Source organism: Mizuhopecten yessoensis, unplaced genomic scaffold, assembly GCF_002113885.1.
Source record: "Mizuhopecten yessoensis strain PY_sf001 unplaced genomic scaffold, ASM211388v2 scaffold10763, whole genome shotgun sequence".
NCBI lineage: Eukaryota > Metazoa > Mollusca > Bivalvia > Pectinida > Pectinidae > Mizuhopecten > Mizuhopecten yessoensis.
The window spans coordinates 153,829-165,832 of record NW_018408709.1 but is presented as its reverse complement, the minus strand read 5'-3'; the positions used below and the strand labels follow the sequence as shown (position 1 = coordinate 165,832).

At 38.9% G+C, this 12,004-nt stretch overlaps 1 protein-coding gene across 8 annotated transcripts in view; it reads left to right on the top strand.

Moving 5' to 3' along the window:
- The window catches only part of LOC110462215 (leucine-rich repeat and calponin homology domain-containing protein 3-like), a 93,157-nt gene that overhangs the window by 20,957 nt on the left and 60,196 nt on the right, over window positions 1-12,004 (top strand). For all 8 annotated transcript variants that reach the window (XR_002464255.1, XR_002464254.1, XM_021516076.1 and 5 more), the window contains exons 3-5: window positions 5,853-5,982; window positions 10,532-10,637; window positions 10,869-11,005. Coding sequence is in view for 6 of the 8 variants with exons in the window: in XM_021516076.1 (XP_021371751.1) it covers window positions 5,853-5,982; window positions 10,532-10,637; window positions 10,869-11,005 (373 nt within the window). In the remaining 2 variants the exon portion in view is untranslated. The remainder of the gene's footprint in view (window positions 1-5,852; window positions 5,983-10,531; window positions 10,638-10,868; window positions 11,006-12,004) is intronic.

Genomic DNA, 12,004 nt, shown 5'->3' with positions numbered 1-12,004 from the left:
CACACACACACACACTAACCCCATTTTACCAGTTTATAACTCAACAAAGGTTAAATTTTTGACATCACAATTCTTGTGAGTCCAGGTTTCTTGTATACTTGTATACATTGACCTGATGCTGTACACCATTAGCTGTGTTTGCAGGATTTGAAGCAACTGTAAAAAAATATGATAGTGTGATAGAACCTGTGATGATTTGAGGTGGTCCCTGGTGCTTGTGATAGAATCTGTGATGAATTGAGGTGGTCCCTGGTGCTTGTGATAGAACCTGTAATGATTGGAGGTGGTCCCTGGTGCTTGTGATAGAACCTGTGATGATTGGATGTGGTCCCTGGTGCTTGTGATAGAATCTGTGATGATTTGAGGTGGTCCCTGGTGCTTGTGATAGAACCTGTAATGATTGGAGGTGGTCCCTGGTGCTTGTGATAGAATCTGTGATGAATTGAGGTGGTCCCTGGTGCTTGTGATAGAACCTGTGATGTTTGGATGTGGTCCCTGGTGCTTGTGATAGAATCTGTGATGAATTGAGGTGGTCCCTGGAGCTTGTGATAGAACCTGTAATTATTTGAGGTGGTCCCTGGTGCTTGTGATAGAACCTGTGATTATTTGAGGTGGTCCCTGGTGCTTGTGAGAGAATCTGTGATGATTTGAGGTGGTCCCTGGTGCACTGTGTTGGTTTGTTATAATTAATGCACTCATAGCGTGTGTGTGTCAGACACTGCATTCTTGCCACAGAACAACTCCCTTTTGATAAACAAGAATGCTATCTCCCATGGTCCCTGGTGCTTGTGATAGAATCTCTGATGATTTGAGGTGGTCCCTGGTGCTTGGGATAGAACCTGTGATGATTTGAGGTGGTCCCTGGAGCTTGTGATAGAATCTGTGATGAATTGAGGAGATCCCTGGTGCTTGTGATAGAACCTGTGATTATTTGAGGTGGTCCCTGGTGCTTGTGAGAGAATCTGTGATGATTTGAGGTGGTCCCTGGCGCTTGTGATACAATCTGTAATGATTTGAGGTGGTCCCTGGTGCTTGGGATAGAATCTGTGATGATTTGAGGTGGTCCCTGGTGCTTGTGAGAGAATCTGTGATGATTTGAGGTGGTCCCTGGAGCTTGTGATAGAATCTGTGATGAATTGAGGAGATCCCTGGTGCTTGTGATAGAACCTGTGATGGTTTGAGGTGGTCCCTGGTGCTTGTGATTAAATCTGTGATGATTTGAGGTGGTCCCTGGCGCTTGTGATACAATCTGTAATGATTTGAGGTGGTCCCTGGTGCTTGTGATTAAATCTGTGATGATTTGAGGTGGTCCCTGGGGCTTGTGATAGAATCTGTGATGATTTGAGCTGGTCCCTGGTGCTTGTGATAGAACCTGTGATTATTTGAGGTGGTCCCTGGTGCTTGTGATTAAATCTGTGATGATTTGAGGTGGTCCCTGGCGCTTGTGATACAATCTGTAATGATTTGAGGTGGTCCCTGGTGCTTGGGATAGAATCTGTGATGATTTGAGGTGGTCCCTGGAGCTTGTGATAGAACCTGTGATGATTGGAGGTGGTCCCTGGTGCTTGTGATAGAATCTGTGATGATTTGAGGTGGTCCCTGGTGCACTGTGTTGGTTTGTTATAATTAATGCACTCATAGCGTGTGTGTGTCAGACACTGCATTCTTGCCACAGAACAACTCCCTTTTGATAAACAAGAATGCTATCTCCCATCAGCATATATTTGTAGGATAGGCTTATCATTTGCAACTCCTAGGAATGTTGATGTTGTATCTTCTGTTTTGATGGTGCATTTTTACTTTTGAGTATAATGTAAATCCTGGTATGGTAGAGTTTCAAGTACAAAAAGTCACCGTGATCTATAAATTGACCTTTGACCTTGAAAAAGTTTGTGTGGGGCATATCTTCTATACTATTTCACCTGGAGTAACCAGATGTGGTATGGAAGTATATCTTGGCTGATGGAGTGAGGGGTATAAAAAGTAGGTCACTGTGACCTATATATATCCTGAGATAGATGTATGGCTCGGTAACTAAAGAAAGCATTACTGGTGGCTAGTTTTGAATGCTTTACAAAACTTTGCCTTGTTTACAATAGACCCGAGGTATTATTCTGCTTCTTTCTGTCCTTAAGAGATTTCGGTATTGTGTAAGGGTTTGGTGACAGTATTTAGTTTGAGCCATGATCCTATTGCGCAGAACTTAATGTTTGTACCTCAATAATAGAAATAAAAGTATAAACACAAATCAATAAGAGAAGCAAAATGACAAAAACAACATAAAACACAATATTGCACAGGGTGCCCAGAATAAATGTACTAAGAGTTCAAAGGACAATTGGTAAAGGAGATGATTGATGTACTATGGTGTGTAGTGACAGCACCAGGGATGTGTTGTACTGACAGCACCAGTGATGTGTTGTACTGACAGCACCAGTGATGTGCTGTACTGACAGCACCAGTGATGTACTGTACTGACAGCACCAGTGATGTGTTGTACTGACAGCACCAGAGATTAGTTGTACTGACAGCACCAGTGATGTGTTGTACCGTACAGCACCAGTGATGTGTTGTACTGACAGCCCCAGTGATGTGCTGTACTGACAGCACCAGTGATGTGTTGTAGTGTACAGCACCAGTTATGTGTTGTACTGTACAGAACGATTTGTGTTGTACTGACAGCACCAGTGACACTGCCAGCACCAGTGATGTGTTGTACTGTACAGCAGCAGTGATAACACCAGTGATGTGTTGTACTGACAGCACCAGTGATGTGTTGTACTGTACAGCACCAGTTATGTGTTGTACTGTACAGCACCATTTGTGTTGTACTGACAGCACCAGTGACACTGACAGCACCAGTGATGTGTTGTACTGACAGCACCAGTGATGTGTTATATAGGTTACATAGTTCCCAGGTTCTTACTGTCTGCCAATACACAACAGTAGCTTAGTCAGAGAAAAGATGACAAACAATCAAAGCAATAGGGCAAAAAAGCATTTATTGCATCAAAATAAAAACAGCATTACAAACAGGTGGTTTTCATCACTGGTGGTATCTCAAAGGCGAGGGATACAGATAGGTGATGCTGCCAAAGTCTGCTACAGTAGCTACCATCTCAGTGCTGATACGATAAGCATTCAAGCACAACCTGGAGAATGATTTCCCAATTGTTCAGGTCTAATGTGTGGGGGTTGTGGAGCCACGCCTTTGTTTTTATCAACAATGACATGTTTTAATGTTATTTCTGGCTCTGGTTGTTTGATGGTAGGCTAAATCAGCCATATTATCTTTCCAGACTTAAATGGATTCCACAGATGAAACAATCAGTTGATTTTCTATAAATGTTTGAGAGGTCAGTGATACGTGTAAAAGTATTGTATCAGTTTGGGGACGATCATGAGGTTGAAGAGCATCATTAATAGGTAGTAAAACCTGCCTTATCCAACACCTTGTGGAATGTAGCTATATATAATGGTCTGAAGATCTAGAGGATCAGACAAGATCACCAAATACATCATTCTTTATTTGATAACTCAAAGATGGAAGCACATAGTTATGTTGAACTAGACATACTGTTTGAATGTTTGGGTATCAGATTACACAGATTAACTATATGTTTTATACAAAGTTGGGATGATGCTGAAAATGGTTTTCTGTTAGGTGACAATGCCAGAGATAGAAGCCTTGTTTGACTGGTCAGGGATGATGTATCGGGTCATTGATACTCTGTATGTATGTTGCTGTGTGATAGATACTATAGCTGTATCATAAAACGTTACTGAGGAATTATAAATGAGTAGTACCAAAGTTTGTCACGGCTAATGGTACATAGCTCCTCACTAATGTCTCAACTTTGTTACATCTGTATGATATTTATATGATAAGGATGATTTCATGTCCAATACAAACTCTCAGGGGTATAAAGAATGGAGAATACGTCCAGCCTGAGACAATAAGTTACTGTAATTCTACTCGCCCAGAAACACGTTTTACAATCGGAAGCTAAATTAAATGTGTATTTTATTCAGTTTAAGACAAAATGTTGTCATCATGACAAAAATTTTCAGGAAAAAGTTTGAATGTAGTTGTTTCATTTTAAACGACTTTACTTTTAAAATGTAAAATGGGAAAAAAGTTCAGTTTGAAATCTGAAATCTTATCTTTGTGTCAGGCTCATAAAAATCAAAAACTGATATGTATAAAGGGAGAAATTAAGAGTTTTTGTTTCAAGGTAAGCCTATCGTAACTTTGACATGGAACCATTGAAATAATGACTAATTTGTGTCCACTGTAAACACAACGGAAAACTATGAGGAGTTATGTATCCACATTAGTATACTTGATATCATCAGACTGGGAAGTGTCAACACAATACGTATCCACATTAGTGCTAAGTAATTAGCTAGGCCTGGGTCTGAGATGGTTATCTGTAAGTAATTAGCTAGGCCTGGGTCTTAGATGGTTATCTGTAAGTCATTAGCTAGGCCTGGGTTTGAGATGGTTATCTGTAAGTAATTAGCTAGGCCTGGGTCTGAGTTGGTTATCTGTAAGTAATTAGCTAGGGCTGGGTGTGAGATGGTTATTTGTAAGTAATTAGCTAGGCCTGGGACTGAAATGGTTATTTGTAAGTCATTAGCTAGGCCTGGGTCTGAGATGGTTATCTGTAAGTCATTAGCTAGGCCTGGGTCTGAAATGGTTATCTGTTAGTCATTAGCTAGGCCTGGGTCTGAAATGGTTGGCCTGGGTCTGAAATGGTTATCTGTAAGTCATTAGCTAGGCCTGGGCCTGAAATGGTTATATGTTAGTCATTAGCTAGGCCTGGGTCTGAAATGGTTATCTGTAAGTAATTAGCTAGGCCTGGGTCTGAAATGGTTAACTGTAAGTAATTAGCTAAGCCTGGGTCTGAAATGGTTATCTGTAAGTAATTAGCTAGGCCTGGGTCTGAAATGGTTATCTGTAAGTAATTAGCTAGGCCTGGGTCTGCGATGGTTATCTGTAAGTAATTAGCTAGGCCTGAGTCTGAAATGGTTATCTGTAAGTAATTAAAGGGCAAACAGATTTTTTCTTTCTGTATGTATTTTAATACTTCCTGTAAATGTAGAATTGTGGTTAGAAATAATTTGGTTACTTGGGAAACTGCTAATTGAGAATCTGTAAACAAGAATGCCAGCCTTGTTTTAGAGAAGCTTGTGAATATCAAGGTGTTGGTCTTGGGTGATTTGTTTATGTTTGGAGTTGATAAGGCCACACTGATAGAACCAGGCAGCATTTGGTACACCATTACAGCATTGGGTACACCGTCACAGCATTGGGTACACCGTTACAGCATTGGGTACACCGTAACAGCATTGGGTACACTGTAACAGCATTGGGTACACCGTCACAGCATTGGGTACACCGTTACAGCATTGGGTACACCGTTACAGCATTGGGTACACCGTCACAGCATTGGATACACTGTCACAGCATTAGGTACATCATAACAGCATATGGTACACCATTACAGCATTAGGTACACCGTTACAGCATTGGGTACACTGTTACAGCATTGGATACACTGTCACAGCATTGGGTACATCGTCACAGCATTTGGTACACCGTTACAGCATTGAGTACACCGCAGGCAATAAGGCTTCATTGTAATGGAACTCCTTTATAGACTTACAAATGTAAATGAAACTGGGGATGTTTTCTGATGCTTTTTTCCCCTTCAAGTCCCCAAATCTAAATTCTTCAGCTAAATAAAATGACTAGAGGTAAGATTTTTCAGATTTCTTTTATAAGAACTAGGGCCTTCTTGTAAGATTTTAATGACTATATAAATGTTGTGATATTTTGTGTTTTCCAGTCGAAACCAGCTGTCCATGATCCCGACGTTTATATCCCAGTTACACCAACTGGAGGTCCTGATTGCTAGTCACAATAAGCTGGTCTCACTTCCTGAAGAGATTGGTGTCCTGGATAAACTCATGGAAATAGTAAGTTGAATATGTAGGTTATTTACTATATTAAAAAACCCAAGAGTAATTTCACATAATATGTCATATTTAAAGAAAAAAGAAAGCAGGGTAACTTATACAAAAATCGGAACATCTCCTCTTCCTCAAGATTACAGACTAAGAACAAATAGATTTATTGTGAGATTACTTTTTTTCCTGATTGTTGTATAATGTAAATGTTTCAATACAGTCCTCTGTATGGGTAGGTCCAATACACTAACATAGGAATAGAATGGTAAATACAGAATAGATGGGTAGGTCCAATACACTAACACAGGAATAGAATGGTAAATACAGAATAGATGGGTAGGTCCAATACGCTAACACAGGAATAGAATGGTAAATACAGAATAGATGGGTAGGTCCAATACATTAACACAGGAATAGAATGGTAAATACAGAATAGATGGGTAGGTCCAATACATTAACACAGGAATAGAATGGTAAATACAGAATAGATGGGTAGGTCCAATACATTAACACAGGAATAGAATGGTAAATACAGAATAGATGGGTAGGTCCAATACATTAACACAGGAATAGAATGGTAAATACAGAATAGATGGGTAGGTCCAATACATTAACACAGGAATAGAATGGTAAATACAGAATAGATGGGTAGGTCCAATACATTAACACAGGAATAGAATGGTAAATACAGAATAGATGGGTAGGTCCAATACATTAACACAGGAATAGAATGGTAAATACAGAATAGATGGGTAGGTCCAATACATTAACACAGGAATAGAATGGTAAATACAGAATAGATGGGTAGGTCCAATACATTAACACAGGAATAGAATGGTAAATACAGAATAGATGGGTAGGTCCAATACATTAACACAGGAATAGAATGGTAAATACAGAATAGATGGGTAGGTCCAATACATTAACACAGGAATAGAATGGTAAATACAGAATAGATGGGTAGGTCCAATACATTAACACAGGAATAGAATGGTAAATACAGAATAGATGGGTAGGTCCAATACATTAACACAGGAATAGAATGGTAAATACAGAATAGATGGGTAGGTCCAATACATTAACACAGGAATAGAATGGTAAATACAGAATAGATGGGTAGGTCCAATACATTAACACAGGAATAGAATGGTAAATACAGAATAGATGGGTAGGTCCAATACATTAACACAGGAATAGAATGGTAAATACAGAATAGATGGGTAGGTCCAATACATTAACACAGGAATAGAATGGTAAATACAGAATAGATGGGTAGGTCCAATACATTAACACAGGAATAGAATGGTAAATACAGAATAGATGGGTAGGTCCAATACATTAACACAGGAATAGAATGGTAAATACAGAATAGATGGGTAGGTCCAATACATTAACACAGGAATAGAATGGTAAATACAGAATAGATGGGTAGGTCCAATACATTAACACAGGAATAGAATGGTAAATACAGAATAGATGGGTAGGTCCAATACATTAACACAGGAATAGAATGGTAAATACAGAATAGATGGGTAGGTCCAATACATTAACACAGGAATAGAATGGTAAATACAGAATAGATGGGTAGGTCCAATACATTAACACAGGAATAGAATGGTAAATACAGAATAGATGGGTAGGTCCAATACATTAACACAGGAATAGAATGGTAAATACAGAATAGATGGGTAGGTCCAATACATTAACACAGGAATAGAATGGTAAATACAGAATAGATGGGTAGGTCCAATACATTAACACAGGAATAGAATGGTAAATACAGAATAGATGGGTAGGTCCAATACATTAACACAGGAATAGAATGGTAAATACAGAATAGATGGGTAGGTCCAATACATTAACACAGGAATAGAATGGTAAATACAGAATAGATGGGTAGGTCCAATACATTAACACAGGAATAGAATGGTAAATACAGAATAGATGGGTAGGTCCAATACATTAACACAGGAATAGAATGGTAAATACAGAATAGATGGGTAGGTCCAATACACTAACACAGGAATAGAATGGTAAATACAGAATAGATGGGTAGGTCCAATACACTAACACAGGAATAGAATGGTAAATACAGGATAGATGGGTAGGTCCAATACATTAACACAGGAATAGAATGGTAAATACAGAATACTATAATATATTTCATGAAATACTTGTGCATGCAGCATATATAGCATTCAGGCAACCTGGACTGTCAGTGATATCCAATGTACAGAACATTAGTTAACTGCCGATTGACTGTCTAATTCGAATTCCCAATGCTACTCAACCGGACGTAGGGGAGCATATCCTTAACATTGTCCAGGTGAGGTCGCTAGGGGGCTTAAATCCCCTTCACCAGAGTGACACTTGCAGTGGTCGCCCACGCAGGGTTTCAGAACGAAATCACTTGAAACAAACTGTACATGATGGTCCATTGCCAATACTAAAACTATACGTTTAAGATTAAGTTCTTTTTCACATGCATGTGTATGAGTCAGGTCTGTTGAAAGTGTGGATGCATTTATGTAAATAATGATTAATATCTGTATGTCTCGGAGACCAAACCTCCAGCAGCAAAAACAGCAGGATTGAAAATCAAATGCCTTTGTTATTGGTGTAACAACAGCTTTGTAAATGAGTAATTTGATTGTATGAGTCAAACACGTGTACACTTCCCAGGTCTCCCTTACTGGCAACAGTGCCTGGAGGTGTACACTTCCCAGGTCTCCCTTACTGGTCACAGCGCTGGAGGTGTACAACAACATGTGGAACAGTCGAATCTGTTGAAATTAAGACATTCCATTCTGCCAACATTTGCTGTGAGAGGCTGTTACAGCATGTTAGAAACACTTGATACTCTGTTACATACAGACATATCACAGTATAGTCAGCTTGATACTCTATATCTTACAGACGTCTCACAGAATAGTCTGCTTGATACTCTATATCTTGCAGATGTCTCGCAGTATAGTCAACTTGATACTCTATATCTTACAGACATATCATGATCACAGTATAGTCAGCTTTGTACTCTATATCTTACAGACATATCACAGTATAGTCAGCTTGATACTCTATATATCTTACAGATGTCTCACAGAATAGTCAGCTTGATGCTCTATATCTTACAGACATATCACAGTAAAGTCAGCTTGATGCTCTATATCTTACAGACGTCTCACAGAATAGTCAGCTTGATACTCTGTTACATACAGACGACTCACAGTATAGTCAGCTTGATACTCGATATCTTACCGACATATCACAGTTTAGTCAGCTTGATACTCTATATCTAACAGACATATCATGATCACAGTATAGTCAGCTTTATACTCTATATCTAACAGACATATCACAGTATAGTCAGCTTGATACTCTATATCTTACAGATGTCTCACAGAATAGTCAGCTTGATACTCTATATCTTACAGACGTCTCGCTGTATAGTCAACTTGATACTCTATCACTTACAGACATCTCTCAATATAGTCAGCTTGATACTCAAACTTACAGACGTCTCACATTATAGTCAGCTTGATACTCTATAACTTACAGATGTCTCACAGTATGGTCAACTTGATACTCTATCACTTACAGATGTCTCACAGTATAGTCAACTTGATACTCTATCACTTACAGACGTCTCGCAGTATAGTCAACTTGATACTCTATATCTTACAGACATATCACAGTGTGGTCAACTTGATACTCTATCACTTACAGACATCTCTCATTATAGTCAGCTTGATACTCAAACTTACAGACATATCACAGTATAGTCAGCTTGATGCTCTATAACTTACAGATGTCTCACAGTGTAGTCAACTTGATACTATATAACTTACAGATGTCTCACAGTATAGTCAGCTTGATACTCTATATCTCACAGTATAGTCAGCTTGATACTTTATATCTTACAGACGTCACACACACAGGGACTTGAAAATTTGTTACAGCTATATTTGGACCTAAACTAATAATTTTTACATGTTTTAGGGGTTTAGATCGACTTTCGGTAAAAATGACACCCCCAAGGTTCATATATTCGAGAAGGGAGGAAAGCTCTTGATGTCGAAATGTCAACCCCACCTAACTGTCTTGCATCAAAAACAACATTTCTAGTTGTTCTACGGGAAAATGCTTAGTACTGTTGGATAGATGGATATTTGTTTCTTTTAAAAAAGACAGGATCCCCGTTTCCTCAAAAAACACACGTCATTTCAGAGTTTCAAAGTTTTTCGTAGTCAGTAAATTACTGATAATGCCAGGTAATATCTAAAAAGAAAACCCACTTAGAACTGTAAGACAAGTAAATCAAAACATGTTTTTAGTATAAAGAAATATCAGATCAGGGGTGTATGCACCTGATTACAAAGTGACATGCATTATAATTACCTTTCAGAAAAGTTCATAAAGTACTCTGATATTTCATGAATGTAAATTTCATTTGAAGTAATTCATTGATGAGACAGATGCATGCTTTGATACAACACAGGTAAAATGTTGAAAGGCAGCGTATATCCCTAAATCCAAATGGCATATGTTGTCATTTCAGGATGTGAGTTGTAATGAGATTTCACACCTTCCTAGCCAGATAGGAGACTTGAAGTCTCTCCGATCCCTCAATGTTCGGCGCAACCTTTTGATTGAATTACCAATAGGTAAGTAGTGTTGTATCTAATAGTGGTTCACACTTGTAATGAAGATTTTGAAAAATATGGTAATCTATTCTGAACATATTGTTGTAACCAATTGAGTTGTATTCAAAATTTGCTAAATCCTTGTGTAACTTTTTTTTATTTCCCAGCAGATATAAATTAATACGTTTTTAAAGTCCTTGAAACATCTTAAACCGTATTTTTTCATGCAATTTTATCTTTTTATCTTTTCAGAAATTAGTAAATTAAATCTACGAAAGCTGGACTTTTCAAGCAATAAAATCTCCAAGATACCCACATTGTTTCGAAAAATAGAAACCTTAGAAGAAATAGTCCTTGACAACAATCCGTTAACCCAGCCACCAGCTCACGTAAGTCTGCTCCTCTCACAGACATCATAGAAGGGCTTTAAACTCTTTGAGAGTCTTTTGTTGCAGCTTGTATCAATGTTTACTGGTCAGTCTGTCCGTCAAAACTTGTGTAGATGTTTACTGGTCAGTCTGTCCGTCAGAACTTGTGTCAATGTTTACTGGTCAGTCTGTCTTCCAAACTTGTGTCAATGTTTACTGGTCAGTCTGTCCGTCCAAACTTGTGTTGATGTTTACTGGTCAGTCTGTCCGTCCAAACTTGTATAGTTGTTTACTGGTCAGTCTGTCTGTCCAAACTTATGCCGATGTTTACTGGGTGAGTCAGTCTGTCTGTCCAAACTTGTGTCAATGTTTACTGGTCAGTATGGCCGTTAAAACTGGTCAGTCTGGCCGTCCAAACTTGTGTCAATGTTTACTGGTCAGACTGGCCGTCCAAACTTATGTCAATGTTTACTGGTCTGAGTGAGTCTGTCCGTCCAAACTTATGTCGATGTTTATTGATCTGAGTGTGTCTGTCTGTCCAAACTTGTGTCGATGTTTACTGGTCAGTCTGGCCGTCCAAACTTATGTCAATGTTTACTGGTGAGTCGGTCTGTCTGTCCAAACTTGTGTCAATGTTTACTGGTCAGTCTGGCCGTCCAAACTTATGTCAATGTTTACTGGTCTGAGTGAGTCTGTCCGTCCAAACTTATGTCGATGTTTATTGATCTGAGTGAGTCTGTCTGTCCAAACTTGTGTCGATGTTTACTGGTCAGTCTGGCCGTCCAAACTTGTGTCAATGTTTACTGGTCAGTCTGTCCGTCCAAACTTATGTTGATGTTTACTGATGTTTACATTGAAGGATTTGAGATCACTGTGATTGGCTGAGAAAATATCAGTTATACTATGAGTTCTATGTGGTTAGCTTTGTTGATTAATCTTTGGAGTGATCCATAGAGGACACATACTTAATGGCATAATGGGGGGAGGGGGGGGGGGGGGGGGGGGGTAGTAGTATGCTTA